General features: G+C 47.7%; 1 protein-coding gene across 3 annotated transcripts in view; it reads left to right on the forward strand.

Moving 5' to 3' along the window:
• The first annotated feature begins 379 nt into the window (after positions 1-379).
• Positions 380-20,022, forward strand: part of LOC105281300 (MICAL-like protein 1) — a 33,944-nt gene continuing 14,301 nt past the window's right edge. Inside the window, exons 1-4 of one of the 3 annotated variants that reach the window (XM_011342420.3) lie at positions 380-806; positions 1,116-1,184; positions 6,529-6,589; positions 17,789-18,070. In XM_011342420.3, the coding sequence (XP_011340722.2) occupies positions 17,919-18,070 (152 nt within the window). In that variant the 5' untranslated portion in view covers positions 380-806; positions 1,116-1,184; positions 6,529-6,589; positions 17,789-17,918. Of the gene's footprint in view, positions 807-1,115; positions 1,185-6,528; positions 6,590-10,510; positions 10,998-17,408; positions 17,558-17,788; positions 18,071-20,022 lie in introns of those variants that run through there. The other 2 variants (XM_011342419.3, XM_011342421.3) reach the window with 2 other exon arrangements.

The raw sequence follows: 20,022 nt of genomic DNA on the forward strand, positions 1-20,022 counted from the left end.
GCCGCCACCACCGCTGCCGTCGTCGCTGCTACGTCGAGCATATTTCCGCGGGGTTGAGGGAGGCAAGAGGAACGAATGGACACTCAGCGAGTGCGAGAGAGACGAGAGGATTCGAGAGTGGGGACAGCGCGAGCAGGGCGTTTGCGCGAGAGAGTTAGATCAGCTAGGGGCGGCAGGAGGGACATGCGCGCGAGAGAGAGGCTGTGCGAGAGGAAGAGGAATCGAGCGAGAGGACTAACCACGAGGGGCGGAAGGGAGCGGCCGGAGAGCGCGTGGTGGTGCACCCAGGCCCCACCACCGCAGTTGCGTGTGTGTATACGCGCGAGTTTGCACGGGTGTTTGTATATGTGAGAGGGTGTACGCGTATCTCTGACCGTGGCTGGCTCTCCTGTGTTCGCTCCCTTTCTTCGAGCCGCGACAAGGAGTCACGGTTCTCTGCTCGCTGCACGAGCGTACTCCGATGTTAGGCGTTTACGCGTAACCGGAGAACGTGAGAGGGAAAAAGAAGCAACGTGCGTACACGCATGTGCGTATTTTCCTGCTTTCTCCTCCGTCTCCTCCGAAGTTTGCTCTCTCGGGAGGATTCTATCGCTTTTCATCGATGATGCTCGTGTAGCCGCTCTTCATCGCTCCCCGGTCGTATTTGGCCGCGCCCTCTTCGCTGCTGATCGCTCCCCGGTCATTCTTCGTCTTTAGAGAGGGTTGCACGGCCGATCGCCAACGGAGATAGCCGAAAGCTAACGAGCGCGTACGAGAATGGCTGGGAGGGTGGCGAGGGAGGTCGTCACGGACGCTCCAGCACAGGGGTGAGTTTCGAGTTCCTCGTACCGTTCGATTTTCCGAGCCAAGTTCCGCGGTTCAAACTCGATCGTAAACTCCAGCCATTGTCTTTCCTGTCATTGGGCAAGCTCGCGGCTAGGGATGGACGCCACGAATAACCAATATCGGAGTCGATAGGACGTTCCACGGAGTCGCGAACTTCGCCCTAAATGCAGGCAACCCCCAACAAATACCACTGGAAAGATCGATAGTCTCGATATTGAGATATCGATGTACCCTGAAATACCGCGAAATTATCTTTACCTACCTGCACTTATAATTTAATTGTTTTTTAGGAGTAGCGGGATCGTTAGGTATTCCACGGGATCTTGAAAATTTCACGACGCCTGAGGCTCTCGACGGATGTGAGTACGACCCTGCCTCCTTCCTTCCGCATCCCGTCTTTTTCCCTCGCCCGACTCCAATTCACCGAGTTGTCTTTTCATTCCTCCCCTCATTTCTCTGCCAGGCTCCTCGGCATTCGCCTTGGATCTCCATCGCCCGGATCGCACACAGCGTATGTTTAATTCATGCCACGCGTTATGCACGTGAGCCAAGGAGCTCCCTGTTTTTCCGTCGCCTTGTCCTTCGTGTCTTGATTTCCTCGTGATGAAGCAGCTGCCGTTTATTTCTCGCGTATCGTGACAAATGGGCAATTCGAGAGGAAATCATTCCTATTTCATCAAATAAAGTTTTTACTTAATTAAAAGAGCGCGCTCCCTTTTATTGTTCCGTCATCATCGTCCAAACCGTAATCTGACGCCATGAAATTGGGCGAACCTTTATTTAATGAACTGGAGTCGCTGTGTGTGTGTGTGTGTGTGTGTGTGTGTGTGTAGATTTGAAAAATGCGAGACATGTGCGTTATTTGAAACACGCTAACAATGATTGTTACGTTGCCGCGTTATTAACGCTGCATTATTAATGGAGGCGTTTTCGTGAAACTTTCGACGACTTTCACGACTCTGTAGTAGCGCATATAATACATAATTTGAACTCCGAGATAACTTTATGCATTTCCATCTATATGCATTCGAGTAGAGGAGAGTACGAAGCTGGTTTTAAGCCTCGGTAGCGTAACGCGAAATGCAAGTAACGGCAATATTTATAAACACAAAAGTTAAGCGATCCTCCTGGAATATCATCCTTGAATATTACAAGTTTTAATATCCAAGAGAACGTTCGTTCGTTTTGCATTGGTTTAGGTTTTACGACCAGGGATAATGAATAAAGAGGTATCTTGTGCACAAGAAAAATGAATAAATTAATACGTGTGTCGTAAAATAATTTAGAAAGTGTTCGGTTGTCTTGTAGATAACGTTGGATTTTTACGATCTATTATTGCTCAGCAGGTGTGCGCTGCGCGATCTCTCATTACCAAATTTACTCGATAAATTTTCATTCATCCATGGAGATTAGAGCAACGAGATACTCGCGCTGCCTCAAGAGATGATTTAGATCTTAATTAATGAATTCTTGCATACTCCGCTGGAGTGTGCGATCGATCATGATCTTTCGGTAATTGATGGGAATTAATTTTCCGGTGACCGGTCCTCCTCTGCGAGAATCGAATGATAACGCACGCAAGAAATTCAAATTAATTTTCCGTAATTCGGTGGAACTATTTACTGTCCTGATTCCTGTTGCTTCCAGATTCCGAACGCGTATAACAGAACACGGCTTATCAGTGCGTAATAATATCCCGATTCTCCGGCCGGTTAACTCTCGTTTGCCGATTATCATGGACGCGGAAACGCAAAAGAGTTTTTCAGAGATCTTACTGCGCTTCAAGGCTGGAGAGATTAAGAATTCTCCCGTTGTGTCACACTCGGCGATCGAACATCCCTTTCCATTTTGTCGTCATAGGAACGGCGACAAGAGAGAGAATATTTCTACGATTCGGTTCACCTCGAGGATAGCAATGTTACGCGGTCATACATCGTAAAGAAAAACGTTATGCCATAATAAAATATAATAAAACCATGATTATAAAACAATATCCGCGCGCGCGCGCATATGTGTGTGTGCGCATGTACACACATATATTTCATCGAGCTTCTTCGAACTCATCCTCCACGTAACAGAGACTTGTTCAATGAAATAGATAATATCCTTGAATGTTTCTCGACTAAATTGAGCCGTATCTCCTAAAGCCCTCTTGATTGCGTCGTTTACCTTCTTCGTAATTTCGGTCATGTCGGCGCAGCGAAATAAAATCGTCGCGCGTCGGCCGCGATCGAAGCGACGTTGATGGAACGTAATCGGCCATAAAGCGTCGCTGAAAATCGTCATAACTGCGCTCATCGAATATGGTCACGGTGGACGCGGATTCATTCGGATTTCCTCGCGCTTGACCCATTTTTGTCCGGGAGTCCGGGGAACGCACGTGAGAGAGGTGTTATTACTTCTACGGAATTTAATTAATCCTCGACCCCTTCGCCAGATTTTCCGGCGATTTTTAACGCGATCCCTCTCTCCCCTCCTTTCCTCCTTCTGCTGCATCACTCATATCGCTGCATTCGTAATAATCTCTCCTAATCGAGATCAAACTTTCATTCGATTAGCTTTTGCTCGAGCTTGAAGAAAGGTGAAAGCATTCGTGACGTCGAGCGTACGGTAACTCTGTCACGAAACTCGTTAGCTCGCTCGTTGCCTTATCGCTGTCATTTATCACAATCGCCGTCTTCATCGTTCGTTAGGGTTTGCGTTGCGCAATCATTACTTTTTAGTCGCTTTCGGAAGAAAATGGGAAAATATAATCGACGAATCTGCGAGTTGTCTCTGAGACGTAATTGCATCCGGAACTCTGCGCGAACAGCGTTGCGCGTCGGTTTATTTGCGTCTCGTTCGACGTTGCCACGGGATTCTAATTTAATATAAATCATCGTCGTATTTTCTCGAAATTACGATCTCATTTGTCTGCGAACAGATACCGTAATGATACATGATAAATGCACGTTGGCATTATGCACGTGCGATATGCGGGATGGACGTCGCTGTGCAGAAACGCGGAAGCGCAACAATGGTCTTTTGAATTTGCTTCCGGAGTGGAATCCATCAGCCGCGCTGAGCGGGATGAGGCAACAATTGGGACAGCAAAAATACCGCAGTGTGTGGACGGACGAAAATATATGCGATGAATAAATTTCAGGGAACGTGTTTCGCGCGCAATGCGCGGGAACTCGCGAGCGAAAACCTCGACACGTCAAGTGATAATCGCGATAACGAAAACGTAAAAATCGCGAAGGAAATATTATACCTTTGAAGCAGTAAAACGCGAGATTGCAAGCGGCTCTTTCGATCGCGGGTCCGAGCGGACCAAGTAGAAAGCCGCGCGCGGCTGCGTCTTGCTCGTTGCAACGCACGCTTCGGCGTTGCTCTATTTCGTCCGTCGTGGGCGCGAGCGAGCGAACGAGCGCGGCGGCATGGAAATCAGCGGCGATAACGATCCTATTCGCCGGCCGACCGGTCACCTCCTCGGATACGTTTCACGTTCTTAGACAGCCCTTAATAAATTATGCGCCAACTGGAACTAGATAGAATCGGGACAACTATATCGGACTATAGCCGCGCGTTACGATGCATGATCGATTAAATAGAGAAAGCCGGGCGGACTCTGCATTTAACTCGCGCCGTCTCCCCTTCGCGCTATCCGCCTTGCGTTCGATTAAAATGGGCAAATGGGCGACATCCCTGTTAATTCTATGAAAAATACTGAATGTTTAATGAAAGAAACCTCTAACGGGACTGTCAGGACTTGGTAGCGTTTCAAGGCGTTTTCCAAGAGCTCTCGAAAATTACGACTCTCGCGGGCTACAGCCGGCTTGACCCGCCGCCGCGCCGCCGGAATAATGCACGTCTCTATCCATCGTGCTATAGCCTTACGCAAACCTGGCACCCAAGGCCGATTTATTCGAGGCTTTCCGTTTCGCCGCGATTAAACTTATCAGATCCACGCTGCCGACAATGTCCGATCGTATTTCTCTCCGCGTTTAAACCGCGTCGCTTTATTTTCTCACGTGTGGAGCGCATTCTATCGCGGTTTTACCGCCGATAACTTGATTTTTACATGCTCCGCGATTCGTGCACGCGCGCGAAAATCTAATTAAGATTATTCGATTTACGCGAGCCGTGAAATTGTGTCATTAACGACGCGCGCGGTACCGGTAGTGCTCGCCTCGCCTTGCCTCGCGGTCTTGTTTAAAGTCAATTACGTTCCGTCGGGTTCCGGAGTCAATTAGATGTTTGCCGAAATTAGATGGCCGGGCCGGGAACTCCATCAGCGAAACAGCGCGCATTACGCGGCACGGGAGCACGAGGAGTGGAAGTGCAGATCTAATTGTTGTTCTCTCTCTATGCGGATACAACTCTACGCGGCCAGGATACACGATGTGTGCGCGAGCGTTGCGCAGGGTTACGCGATGGAGCAGGAAGGCCTTACCACGGGGATTCGCCGTGCTACCTTTTACTATCGATTCTACCGACGATTCCACGGAGCGCGTCTGCTCGTCTCTTGTGACCTTTCAGAAGTTACGTGCTAACAATACCCCGAGTCGCCCGGCGAATCCTAAAGAACGCGCGAAGGCCTTCCCGCGCCTGGAAAGTCGCCCCAGCGAGGCGGAACCTCCTCGCGTTCCTCTCCAAAAAGTTCCCATTAAACCCGGTCGCTAATGAAAAACCTGAATTTTTCCGCCCTCGGTCGCGCTCGGCCAGCAATAATTATTCCCTTGGCATCGTAAATTGCACTCACGGCTGAGTCTCGTTTCTCAGCCGGTTTCGTGCTTGTTGTCGATCGTCGTGGTGTTTTCGCGGCGTATTTTCCCCGCGCTTACCGTTGTTTATATCGCACACTGGCGAGCCTTAAGACGAAACGATCGATACGAGAACCCTAATTGTTGTGATCCCTTTCTCCAAAGTGAGATTGGATTATCTCACGGACATCTGGTGCTCGGCGCTCGCGGTTGACCTTTTTTAAATTTTCGTGCTCCCACGGAAGACTAGCGGGAATAGCAAAAAACAAGAATCAACCGACTCGTCGCCCGACAAATGTATAACGTAAAATGTGTGACCTCTTCTACGCGTGGGCGCACGAAGTACGAACGCACATGCATACGAACGAATCACGTAAATGTCATTGCAACCTGCAAATTTAATTGTCGGTATTCGCTTGTTGACGCTATTCGCGTTTCTAGTGATAATGTTTGACATTTTCGGACATTTTGCAGATATAATGTTAACGTGAAGAAAGTGTTCGAGCAGTTAACTTTCGAACTTTCATTAAATACGTCTGATCGCAAGAAAACAAACAATTTTCAGCAAAAGAAGGACGATTGTGTCGCGAGAATGTCCTATATGTGAAGTAATAATTAAAGAAACGATATATCAATCTCTGCGAACCGGATTTAACCGGATGAATTCACTCAGCTGTAAACGCGTGTGTTATCTACCAGGTTAATTAATCTTATCGTTGATTCGTTTTTAACGCTGCTGACATATTTATGTACTTTCGAATCCTACCAGAGCGAGATCGAGTTAAACCATATAATTTCTCTAAGCCGACAGGATAAAGAGAACATCTTTATTGCTTATCAAGAGTATAACTCATCAATTCCTTTCTACTTGTTCTAGCCGCAGCGAGAAAGCGATCACTCTAAAATATTTTTTCTAAGAATCAAGAAACTAGAACGTACTGTAATATTTTTTTTCCAGGTCAATTGAAGCTTGCAGCATCAGGATAGTCCGGCTCGGGTCAAGCAGGATCGTCGCCAAGGTAAATCTGCCAAACTGGCATCTTTATTTCTTTTCTCGTAGCTGGGATGTAATTCATCCGTTAAAGTAATTCAGATATTTCCGGCATATCGAAATTGCAACATATATTTCATATTGTCGGTTTGATGAAATATTTCACTATTTGCTTCGATGCTGCGAGAGAAAATCGCTTGTTTCGTTTTAATAAGCGGGATAATTAATTATGGCTGCACATACATTGAGAAAAATATCTAATCGGATAATCTATAATCGATTATATAAGTAGTAACAAACGGATATATCCGATTAAATTGCATTAAGACAAAGAAGATGATCGCGGATCCGATGAAGGTAATCGGATATATTCATCGTTTAATCGGTTTAATCGTTTAAACAAAATTCACAATCGGAAACACTATTTAATCGGTTGGAAATTTTTCTCACAATCAGTGTAGTGCCCTTTGGATCCGGAATAAACTGTTGTAGCTGACAACTGACTACTTGAGTGCTTTAATCATGAAATGTAACGTTTACAAGTTTTGGCGCCCTTACAATCAATTATATTTTGCTTATACGTCGATAGATTTCACGCACAATTATAGTGGTACTTAATATTGCAAGACAATCGGGGGCGATTTATCGAAATAAATGTGCGTGGGAGAAAGTATTTCCACGTACATTTCGGAATTATAATATACGCTTCGATAATTGTAATGTACAAATTTCGCGATTGTTGCAGCTTTCAATTTGCGAATAAAGTGTAAGGTCGGAATTTACTGTTTCGCTAGAAGACGATGTATTCATAATAAGTCGTAAATTGTCGTAGATTTTATTTTGTTAGATAAATATTCGCTAAATAAAATATACATGACGAGGAGTTGGTGCAATCGACGATGGAAGTACAACGACGACGTGAGGCTACGTGAGAGTTCAAATGTCCGTCATCAGCCATTATTAGTGAACCGTGACGGAGGTTGAAGAATTTCACGCGCATTCGTAGATACTTAGGACGCAGAAACACAGACTTTTGCATAACGCATAACGCATAATGCATAAGGAAATAAATTCTCTCTCTGGGATGAAAATGGAGGATTCTGATTGGTTTATTTCCTTATGCGTTATGCAAAAGTCTGTGTTTCTGCCCTTATAGTTTCAAGGCTTGCAGAATAAAATAGACAGCAAATCGCACTAATTTTCAACGAACATTAAATGTTTGTTGGAAAAGCAAGAAATGCACGACGGAGGAAGTGCAATTGATTGATCCTTATACAAAGGATGTTCCAGATCTGAAAAGTTTCAGACGCGGATCGAGTTTGTTCGACCTTTTTTGCTGGACCACGACAAACCGCGATAGGCTGCACTTCCATTAACGCTGAGCTTCAATGCTGCGACGGGTACGAATTTCCTTGAAGTTAAATCCGCCGAGCCACGCCGAGCCGAGCATTCGCCGGCAATGGCGCGAGAAACGAAACGAACGTAATTAACGTCAAGTTGTCGGCGGGGTTAAGTGGTCACGGACCTAATAATAAGCGTCGACAAACGGGCGGAATTACCGGCGGAATATCGCGGGCAATTGCGACTTATTGTGAATGCGCCTCGTCGACGGCTCGTCGCGTCGGCTCCCACGCGCGACAAGCGGATCGGTATCGCACGCGCGGCGCGGCGCGCACATCGAAATCCAGAGCACGCCAGTGGTGGCTGTCCTCCTGGAAATATACGAGTCTCGTCCCTTTGCCACAGCCTACGCCATTTTCTGACGAGCAGTGCCGTAGTCGCTTTTAGTGGAAACCGCCACGTTTGACCACGTTTCGATCGCCGCGTCCAATTTCCTCCGTCGTGACGCGTTATCCGTTATCGTTATCGTTAAAAGACGTTACTCGCGGTTACAATAAATTGCGCGCGGGTTTCCGGTTAATAACGTTTCCCACGCTGACCTTGTTATCCTATCGGAGGAGTTATAATTGACCTCGTTTCGATTTCACGTTCAGCTACTCGTATTAACGCCAACTTCGCCTCCAATCATGGTCACGCAGCGGCTTTGCGCGTTACGTGACTCTTATTTCTGCACTTTGCGATGAAACGCGATCGACACGGTTTCTTCATGCTTCATGCGACCGCGGCGAACGAAAACTTGTACCTGCAAAGAAAAGTTGCAACAGTCGGGGGTAAAAAATCCTACCCGACCGCCGAGAGACGGTCTTTCTTGCCTAACTTCTGCGAGCCGAGGCTGCCGAGGCTCAAGATAAGAGGCTGGATTCGTATTCCGAGAGGAGAACAATTCCCATTTCGGCAGCGGGAATTAGAGCGGCATAGAGCCTCGTTTTCATCGATCGCCTCTCGCCGGAAGGTCTCTCGCGGTTGCGACTCGTCAGTCGTCACGGCAATCTCAGATGCATTGACAGAGGTCACGACACTTGTATCGGATGCACCATTGCATCCATCTAGTGTCTTCCAATAGTCAACAATTTCTCCGTGATAAGAATATATCTGAAAAGAATATCTCTTCGGCTGAATGACGCGATTAGCTGACCGAACATATATACGGTTCCAGCAGTTTCGTGCTGAAAGAATCGGCGAATTGCGTGTTCCTTTTTCCAAGTATATTTATGAGCCTGAATACGTGGTGCATCCGGTCGTGCACACGTACACGGGAAGGGCACGCGCGACACGTGCATGATTGCGAAGAGTGTCACCAAATTGCTTCGCGAGGTCACGGTGTCGCTGTTATGGCAGAAGGAGGTCGATGCTGCTAATTCCGCGACTACCTTTTTTCCATGTCAATTTCCAAGGCGCATTAGTGCGCTTAACAAACAGCAGCCGGTCGATCGTGAATTATCCCGAGCGAAGAAACGCAACGAATTTATGATTGACCGGCACTCGCGATCGATAATCCGGAATCTTATTACCTGTCACCTAACGGATTTACGAGCGCTCTTTTATGCTTGGCATAGCGCGATAACGAGTATCACGCGACGTGATTCGAATGCTCAAGATCCCGGGATTTTGATTAGATGTATTTATTCCAGTTTACTTGACTTGCTACATTTGTTACGAGCTATCGATGAAAGTGATATTTAAATAAATCTCGTTCCGAATCGCGGATCTCCGCGTTTCGCACGACGGAGCTTTCCATTAAAAAAGGAATTCTGTGAATTAAATGCAATCATTCTGCACTCGTGCTTTTATCCAAAAGTATTAAACGTACAAATGAATTTTTAATGCTCTTTTCGTTTTATTCTTCGCTAATGACCGTTTTACATTTAAATTGAAATTTTCATCTAAATATTATTGCGACTTTCAAGTACCATCAACGTTTATAAAGCACCATATGGCGTTTGCATACAGCCGCATACACTGTCCAAATCCAAGTGTGTTATTTTTACACATTTTAAGCGTGTTATTCTGCAAACACTTTTTACACCGTGTGTTTCGTCGTGTGTAAATTAGAACGCTAAGTGTGTTGTTTCAATGCATGTATGCGTATGGTTTTTGCGTGTTCCTGTTGCATATAATTTCCGCCAAAATTAGGCATGTTCGACGGTTGGAGAAGTAACGCGCAAACACACAACGTCGAACACGCCTATTTTTTTAGTGTTCGCAGGTACTTGAATACTCAAACATCTGCAAGATGATTGCGTATCCCGCTAACGCAAATGGAATTAGACAACATCAAACGACTAACAGAATATTTGTTTATCGTTTCACGTCAGATGTCAGACTTTACTCACAATCAGTCTGTATCGCGATAGTACTGCTACATACTCTTAATGACACTGACCGCTACCGGTCAAGCATCGAGAAACCAGGGTCTCGCTGTCTCGCCAGCTCGTGGGCAGGGCATCCGCGTGAGAGCGAGTCGCGTGGTGCGCGTCGGTGCCGCTAGTGCGACAAGGAAGACGTCAGCGCCGTTCGGTCGCGTAAAACCGCGCACGCCACACGCGGCGTCTCAGTCGCAGCACCGCGCGCGCGCCGTGAACGTAAGTTGTAACGCGTACGAGCTATACGTGGATTTTGTTTCGTTCTCGCGCGCGTCACAAAGCCGCCGAACGCGATCGCACCCCTAAAGCGCGACCGCACCTCCAAAGCGCGATAATCACGCACGAGCGAGGGAAAACCGGGTTGCCCCGTCCGGTGTCACAGCGGCGGACGTGTCGCGAAGTGGGGTTTGGTTGAGGTTGAGGTTAGGAACGTCGCCCGAGTGCGGTTTGTGGTGCATCGTGATACGAGATCGCGAACGCGCGCGCGCGCGCGCTCAGCCACGTCGGAGCAACCGTGCATGCGGTCGCGACTGTCAGTTTTACGTTCAGTTGGTAGGAACATTGCGGATCGAGCCTAATGGCATAACGGCGGCGGTCGTGGACGTGGACATCGCACAGACCGACACTGCGGGAACGGAAGAAAGGAGCGAGCGGGTCTCACAGTGACGTAAGGTAACGGATCTCCTCGCGGACGCGTAACTTTCGTTCTACCGCGCGTGAGGGGAAACACACAGGACGATGGGCGCGTTACATTCGTGCGTATCAGCAGGTTCGAAGCGGGCTTCCATTTATCACTTGTATGTGACAAATATAATTACGAAGTAAAGAAGTAGTTACAGAATAATAAAACATGCATTTTGCACCTTGTGATTGCGTCGTCGCAACTTGACGCTTTGTTTAACATCTTAGCTTAAATGTATCTTATCTTCGCCTAAATGTACATTTTATACTTTCATATATGTTTTCGACGTATTATTGTTACGTCTCGGAGCGTCATCGTCGCTTTTACACCTACCCACGCGTTTGCGTGTTGAGCTCTGCGTGTTCAGGACTCTGCGGATAATTAACAAACTTGTCGAGAGGCCGGAGAAGGTTTATAAAATTCAGCAAAAATCGATATTGCACGCACGCATCATCGCATAACGCATGGATGCACTCGGACAGCGTGGGGAACACGATAGAACAGACTATCCTACTACCTGTTATACCGGGGCCCGTTCCCACGGTATCCTTCACGCTTGTGTGCGCGTGTGTATAAGTGCACGCAAGACAGAGAAAGAGAGAGAGAGAGAGAGAGAGAGAGAGAGAGAGGGGGGGGGGAAGAGAGGAACGGAGAGATGGATAGGCGCACCGCCGAATATTGTTCGGCTCTTCTGTATTCGTGACGTGCCAGCATCGGATGCTGGCGCACCCCGCTCTCGCGAGACTTTGCTTCGCGTTCGGGACCACTAATATACCGGTTTTTCTATAGGCGTAGTTGGGGCTCTCGTTTCCCTTTCGAGGTTCGCATCGTTTCTCCTTATTTGTTAGCGCGTTGCTGCTTCCCGCTCCTTCAGTGCGGCGATCTCTCTCTTCCTAAGAATGGATTTCTCAAACGAGCTTCTCAGAAGCCAAACCGACTGACTGCATTTCACTTTCTGCAAAACAGTTTCGCGATTCTAGCATTAATCGCGTGCTTTGGCTCGAAATTCAGAAATTTATGGTACCGGGAAGCAGAATCGATCAGTTTGACTTCCGAGAGAGATTCACTGTGACTTGTCTCTGACTGGCTCGTCATTAAGTTATTCCTGGCAGAATTTCGCTAATAAATCCATTAGCAGGTACTACGCGTGATCACTTTTCCGGAGCAATAAATCTTACCGAGCAGAGATAGCGCACTTCCACGTGACGCTGTATCAGCTTCATATCGCGACATGCATATTCATACGAACACGTATTCATACGTGCTCTATGTCGCGGAGACTCGTCCCCGGCTAGAGATTACGGGCATTGAGCAAACGAGGTCACCGTCCCCGTCTCGCGACAAACAAACCAGCGAGATGACACTCATCTGCTGGCTGAAACGCCCGCGCTCGGGACAGATTCTTTCATCAACCTGTCGAAAAGACCGGCCGGCCGGGCGCAATTCCGGCTGATCTCTCGTCGCATATCGAAACCGCGCATCGAAGATGAGTCACGCCTGCTGAAAACCCGCTCAAGGCCCGTTCGCACGAGCAAAACGAGACGGGGGAATCTCCGGCTCGGCGGAAACCACAGATAAAGCACGCGCGATTCACCGGCTCCCTGCGATTCGCGCACGCGGACCGGTGGCGGACAGGTCCGGACAGGGACCCAACACGTGAGTCACCATTTCTAAAAGTAGTCGTTTGATAAACCGTCTCTTATGGACAAGAGCGATTCGAGGCAACACCGTCGTCTTTTTCGATCCCGATCCGTAGCCGTGAACCTTTCGAGGGCGAGTACTTGGAGGAAGAGGAGAGAGGGCGATCCGAGGTTCCCGACAGACTTGCTTTCGGACAGGTAGTCTTTAACTCGGGCCCGATGCGAAGGATCGGGTTCGCCTTTGAGCCCGCTCCGCCGTTCGCGGCTCGTCCGCATGTAAGACGCAATCGCGTGACCACCTACCCGCCAACTTGAAATTACCTTCCTGGAAGGAAGGATCGTTCCCACCGATGTGCTGGCCGATTGCCTCTCACAATCATTTTGGCCCCCGGGACCTCTTCGCCCTTTTCGGCGAGCGGAGTCTACCATGGGATGCGCCTCGCGGGGTCGCGCGGTTGTTCCGCGAGGAAATTCCTCGCGTCTGATTTCCGCTCGCGAGAAGAACGGGGAAGGTATAGGCGCGTTACGTTTTCATGGAAGCACGCTCGCCGCTCGCTTTAAGCTAGCGCTGGATTATACGCGATTCGTGATTCGTAGAGATTTTGGGAAAAATCGTTAATCGTTATTGTAATCAGTGTAAACCTTCCGCGCTATTCGCGATTCGCAGTATATCATTCATAATTCGAATGAATTGATTCGTAACGATTCTCGCACTTTGAATTTCGTCAAAAAAGTGCTCGGCTAAATGGCGAATCGCATATGAGGAATCGACAAAGTTAAATCTAACGATCGCGCGTTATCCAGCTTTATGCGGGCGCTTTAGCCGTGCGGTTTTTACCCGCGCGGCGACCTTGGCTGCTCGTTAAAGCTTGCACGGTGTCGGTTTTCCCGTACTTTTTCGCGAATCACTCTGCATGAGACGATCGACTTCGGAGTGAAGCGTGCCGCGATCGCAGAACCGACGCGCAGTCTGCGCGAATAAAACGAGCGCGAGCTGCAGATCGAGATACATCTCGTCTGTGCTCTGCGCGATAACGAGACGCGTGTTTCGTTACGCGTCCTTACAACGCTAGACGATATGTGATCGATGCTGTTGTTTAGTCCGGTCCGCAACGCGGTAATAAATTTCGCAGGTTGCGCGCGGTTCTTACCTGCGAGTAGCTCCTATTCGTCCAACTGCATTTTCAAGCGGGAGCGTCAGCCGCTTTTTGCGATCGGCGCGATTGCGCGCGCGTTCGTTAAAGTGCAATCCTTAATTGCTAGAAACGGGCACGCGAGCGTATCAGCTAGCAGCAGCAGATCGAGGAACGCGTAGAATGCTCCTGCATGCTGCAGAAAGATTCGTGATGTCGAGTTTGAAGGAAGCTAAAAATAAAAAAATGATACTACAGATCCAAAACTCGGTCGAATCAGAGTTACGTAAGAATTAAATAATAATAATTAAACAATGGCGAGCAGTCAATCCGACTTGAAAGAAACCCATTATACCTTTAGAAAGAAAAAATAGAAAGGAAAAAAATGTCCAACATTGTAGCACGGATATTCGACATTCTCTTTTGTAAGAGCCAACGGCAAGAGTTTCCGCAAGAGTCACCTGAACCGCGGGAGAAGTGTCACTCGAGATTGCGGGCGAGCGACTGTTGAAATGAAAGCTTTCCATGCTTTCCCGTTCTCCGTCTTTGTTTCGCCGCCTGGCCGGCGGACAACATCGAGCAATGTTAAACGCTCGAGGAACGCTGATTCGCTCCTCGAGAAGTTCTCACGACGACCACGACAACGACGACCACGGCGACAACGACAACGTTGGGAAGCGTCCGAGAAGTAGAGCGAATTAAGAAGCGGCGATTAATTCGTCGCGAGAATCCTCCCGCTACCCGCGCGTGAAAGTCAAGCCGCTCGCGTTTCCTCCCCGCGAGCGTGTCGGAGCTGTCTTTTAAATCCGTGTCACCCGATCGGCCCCGGTCTCTATCGCGCCGATCGAGGCGTGTAAAACTAGGCGTGCAAAATCGCGACGCGCGGCGGGGAGGAGTGGTATATCTCGCTCGGAAATGACCCGTGGTGCTTTCGATTCCAGGACGCGGCGCGACTAACTGTAAAAATATCGAGGACGTCCTAATCTCCCGTGAAACTTCTCGTTGCCGGCGGTTTACCGCAGGTGTCTTACTACGCCGTCGGCTGTCCTGTTTGACAATATGAATCTTTCATGAGGCGTTTCTATCCCTCTCTCTTTCTCTCCCCTTCCTCCTCCCCTCGCCCCTCGATCCCTCCTTCCCTTCGCTCGTGATACGTGGCCTGCACGCGGGATCGCATAGATGCACCTTCACTTTTGCCGTGCGCTGGACGGTCGATGTCTTTCGAAAGGCTCCTCCGCTGCGACGAGCTCTTCTTCGACATCGAGAGAGTCACGTCTTTGTGTCCCGAGTCCCGCGTGCATCCCAGAATGCACATTTGATATTCTCCTTCCATCCGTGGAGCCGCGCGTAAGCGCGAGCTAGAACGCGAGGTCTGCAAAATCACGGCGCGATGCGTTCAGGCTCGCGTAAAAATAACGGCCCGCGCCTAATAATCGAGAGTTTTCTCGCCGGGGAGAGGCGCGAACAATCGGCCTCGGCGCGATATCCCGAACGCGTGCGTCTAACAATTCTCGCTCTTATCTCTACTTTTTACTTTCACTCGGGCGATTGTTTCCGCCAATTCTCACCTTATTTTCTTAGAATGGCTCATAAATATTGCGCGGCCGCGTCGGGTTTTCACTTTAACGATTCCGGCGTTACCGTAAATAAACCCGTCGGCGAGACGAGAATGTGCGGTGATCCAACGGTAATGCGCGACTCGACAAACACGGCGCTGCTAATCTAAACTTACGACATCGCTGATGGGAGATATTAATTGTTACTCGTTCGCTAAACGACTCGCACCGCTATCGTGCTTCCCCATTTCCGTGCTACGAGTTTTTACCGTTTCTCGAAAAGCAAGCTTAGTCTCGGGGGAGGGGGAGAAACCGGTCGCCGGGGACAATGTTGTTCGTTTATGCACCCGTGTCATTCTGCGTGCCCGTCACTTCGCAACGGAACATCAGTCCCTTCTGTCTCGCGGCGTCTCACCTGTAAAGCGGCCTTTACAGCCTCGCGGCTGTTGGCAAACGGTGAACAAGGCCGACCACTTTGCCGCATGTAACTTTTACTTATTTCTGCGCACTTACGTTTCACTCACGGCGCGCTCTCGGCAGGACCATTAATCACAGTGCGCAACGCTGGAACACCGTTGCGGAGAACTTAAGGACTTTAAGGGGCAGGGAAGGAGAAGGATGTATGTACGATGTATTCGTGAGGGTGGATCAGAGCGCGACGGAGTTTTCGAACTTTCTTGTTTCGCCTCGTAATCAATTTGGCACAAAAAACCTCGTCACACGCGTCCGTCGCGATCTCTTTCCTCTCTGCGGGTGGAAAACCCACGGCAAAACTTGAATGACTTTTACTGGCTGCAAAATACGATGACAATTTTTGTTCGCCGGTGAAAGTCAACGGGGACAAGTGTGTCGCGCGATTCAGCCAAGAAAAAGTAGACAAAAGCGCCGGAGATTCATTGCAACGCGCATTGCTGAGGGAGCTGAGTCGAGCTTATAAGCGATGAAACGGTTACGAGCTCCGTAAACGCGACGACAAGCGATATAATAGAATTCGTGAGGCGCGAGCGTCTCGCTGTGATCCACGGCGGAAAACCGCGAGCCGCATTTTGCGTGGCGAGACCTGCCCGTGGGACAGTTTGACAAACGTTGCGGACAACACGGGGAACTCGTACTTGATAGAAACCAGTCGGACTAGACTAAACGCGGGAACAACCGTAGCACTTTCCCGTTAACTACTTATCCGCTCCAGTTTTCTGTTCTTCTTTTTTCTCCTTTTCCTCTTTTTTTTTTGGTCTGCGCTTGTGATATCACGTGTAATGCGAAACGCTACAGGCTTCATTGCGTTTCAAAGCAGTCGTGAATCTCGTTTGGACTCGATGTCGACGGTCCACTTTCGTGATTATACGTCGGTAGGTACAAAAACAGATCGCTTCGACGAATCTCCGCGTCTTTCCGCGAAACGCCGCTTCACGAGATGCGATCACGGATGAATTTCTTAAAACGCATACGCTTCTCTGTACTTGGACGTGTCTTTGCGGTATCAGCGAGGTTCACGGGAACGGTGGAAATAGCGTGAGAATTTCCCTTTAACTCGGCATGCCGCGCATGCTTCTTATCTGCTTCTTTATTTGGCTGTTCTCCGGTACACGACACGATAATCGATAAATTGATCGATTCGAAAAGCAAAGAACGTGTTGCGGTGTTGCATCGTCGCGAACACCGGCGCAAATAAATATTTCATACCGCGCTCGGCTTTTCTATTACATAAAACGCCGTGCTGAATATTTAGCGGAATATCGTAACCGTTGCGATACCTATTATCCGCCCGCGTGACACTTTTCTTTTATCTTTTATTGCCGCCTCTTAAATTGACGCGGTTGACGGATTCTTCAACGCCAAGGGGAAGCAGCGCGTAGAATAATAACGATACGCTAGGAGAAGCTGATAAATGCAGCGCGTACACGCGTGCAGACTTATCGGGCCGCGCGCGGCCTCACGCTCGACCCGGCGCGCGCGGCGCGCGGTTTGACGCGTTCATCGCCAGCGCAGACTCCCGCTTTCACGTTGCGCAAAACATCACGTTGCTCCAACGTTGTATCCAACAGTCAATGAACGACGCTCGCAATTTGCAGCTCTCGCGCCTTTTTCCTATTCGCGGTTTTTCGAGAGCGTCCCGCAGGCCGCATCTCGGCCGCATTACGAATCGATCATGTTCGACGCCGCGCTTTTCATTTCCCTCATCATCTCTCAACGTCACGTGACGGTCATGAGAAATCCTTTGGTAAACGCCTCAATTTTACACGTAGCGGATTTACCAATAAAGATTGATAGAAATTACCTATTAGAATAAATAATAAAAAAATGGATTAAGATTTATTTATTAATAATAAATGTTAGTAAAGGGAAGACCGATTTTATATGACATACCTAAGCATTTTTCACTTATTCCATTGTTTTAATACATGAATAATATCAGCTAAAACTTTAAGCAAGAATTTTTTCCTCTTTTCAGAAGCCATATCAGTATCATCGGAAAATACTAACGACACAGAGGCAGTGGACAACAGTAAGAGGAAGGTACCCGCGGTCATTAGTGCAAGTCCCGTAAAACACGAAAGGGGATAGAGGAAGCCGTAAGCGCGATGGGCGAGAGACGCGGTACGAAGGCGTTGGAGCTTTGGTGCCGTCGTATAACTGACGGTTATTCAGGTGTAAACGTGCAAAACATGACCACCTCCTGGAGAGACGGGCTCGCCTTCTGCGCCATGATTCATCACTTTCGGCCAGACCTTATGTAAGTTTATAGCTAATAACGTAATCGCTATCGTAAAGCGGATCCTGTCAATCCTGGAAGGACATTACGCTGATCCAGATACGAGATCGTTTTCTCGCCTTCTATCGGGTGAAAATGCCGTGAAATGTCTTGTATAATATAATTGGAATAAATACTTTGCAAGAGTTAATACTTTGAAGAGAAAGAATGATTGCAACGGTCGATCATGTATACTAGGAGAAAAAGATGATTCTAGTTACTGCAATTTATTTAGTAATTTTCGACGCCAACAATATTTCCATAGTTGTTTTACAGAAGGCTTATAGTTAACAGAATTATATATATATCATAAGAGAATTATTTCGAAATACAATAGTATATTAATACTATAGTATACTTATTATATTTATTATTATATATTTCCTATTAATATTATTATAAAAGTATTTATTATAAAAGTAAGTTTTACTAGAGCTATAATTATTTTACTACACAAAATATCGTTTCAAAAGTAAAAAAATTCTTTTCCTAATATATATATTTTGAAAGTGATTTAGTTTGTCACGTAGTCTTTTATTCTTATGACATGACTCGAAATAAGCCTTGTTAAGCCGATTGTCTCGTAAATTAAGTAACAAAGAGCTTGGTGTCCGGCTTGGTTGCTTTTTATCTTAATTCGCGCAGCTCGCCAATTCTCGGCAATGTAACTCGTCATACAACTCGTCAGTTTCGTACACTCGGCGCTATCATAAGGCTCAATAAAAGAGTCGAAAGATTCAAGAATCCAGAGATATTTAAGAAATTTGGCATTTAAATGCGCTGGCACTCGCGCACGTGGCATTATTGAAATATCTGGAACTCGAAGGATCCCCCGATGCAAAAATCCAGAATCCGACGCATCTCCGTCGGATCGTCCCCCTCATAGTAATAATCCCAGGATTTCGCGTCGCCGTCGCTCGGCGACGAAGGAAGGTCCTTCTAAAAATAGAAGTTCAGTGAATTGACGATCGATAAGGCAACAGCAGCCTGCACCCATCACGCTGAAGGATGTTTTGTCGATGATAACGGGATACAACCGGGAATCACGTTATGCAACGTGAAGCCAGCTGGTTTATCCTCGCTCGATCTTCCGTTAGGATATTCTACTTCTCTATTTAGCTTTCGAGCTATTTTCTTCAGATTATGGTATCAATAATTATGCACCTTAGCCGATTTGATAGCACATATTGCGATTCGACTTGTCTACAACGTAAGCCGCTTTTTTAGTCAGCTTTAACCAGCAAGCTTTAGGTCGAAGATCGGTTTCCTTTTATCATTGAATAATAAAATTGACACGTGCCACGATTTCAAGTACGAGAATCAACCTTAAAATTAAAATTTAAGATTCGAGTCAACAGGCGTTGCGCTCATTTTCTTTTTCTCACGTATTATTCTTTCGACAGATAATCGATAGACCACCGCAAAAAGACGAGCAACATCGCGGGCATCGGAAGATTTATTTGTGTTCAATTATTCATGAAGACTAACGATACGCCGAGTTTTCTTGGCGGGCGTCCAGATAAATATCCCGAGATAGTCGAAAACATCTGATAATTATTACGATTGCTCCGTACGTTGACGCGCGTGAATAAATCAAACCCGGGCGAATAAATAACGCGCGTGAAATACGTTTGACCTCATGTAAATGCACATGTCCCGCGGGATCTCTGGTACGGATATAGCTTGCGCGAATCGCGCGGTTAATTTTTCAACGAGCGTTCGTCATGTTTCACGACGCCGGAGATGAATGGTTCATTACAGTCACCCGCACGAGGGGGTATACATTTAGGTTGTTAAGAATGAATTTTTGGGGAGGGCAAAGCGTTTCTCGAGAAGGTATCCGCTTGTGTCTGCCGGAGCAGAGTATAAAAATTCCTCTCGCAAGAGGGACGGTGCCCCGATACTCAAGGTCTCACGATCAGGAGAATTCGCTT

Source organism: Ooceraea biroi, chromosome 9 (assembly GCF_003672135.1).
Source record: "Ooceraea biroi isolate clonal line C1 chromosome 9, Obir_v5.4, whole genome shotgun sequence".
NCBI lineage: Eukaryota > Metazoa > Arthropoda > Insecta > Hymenoptera > Formicidae > Ooceraea > Ooceraea biroi.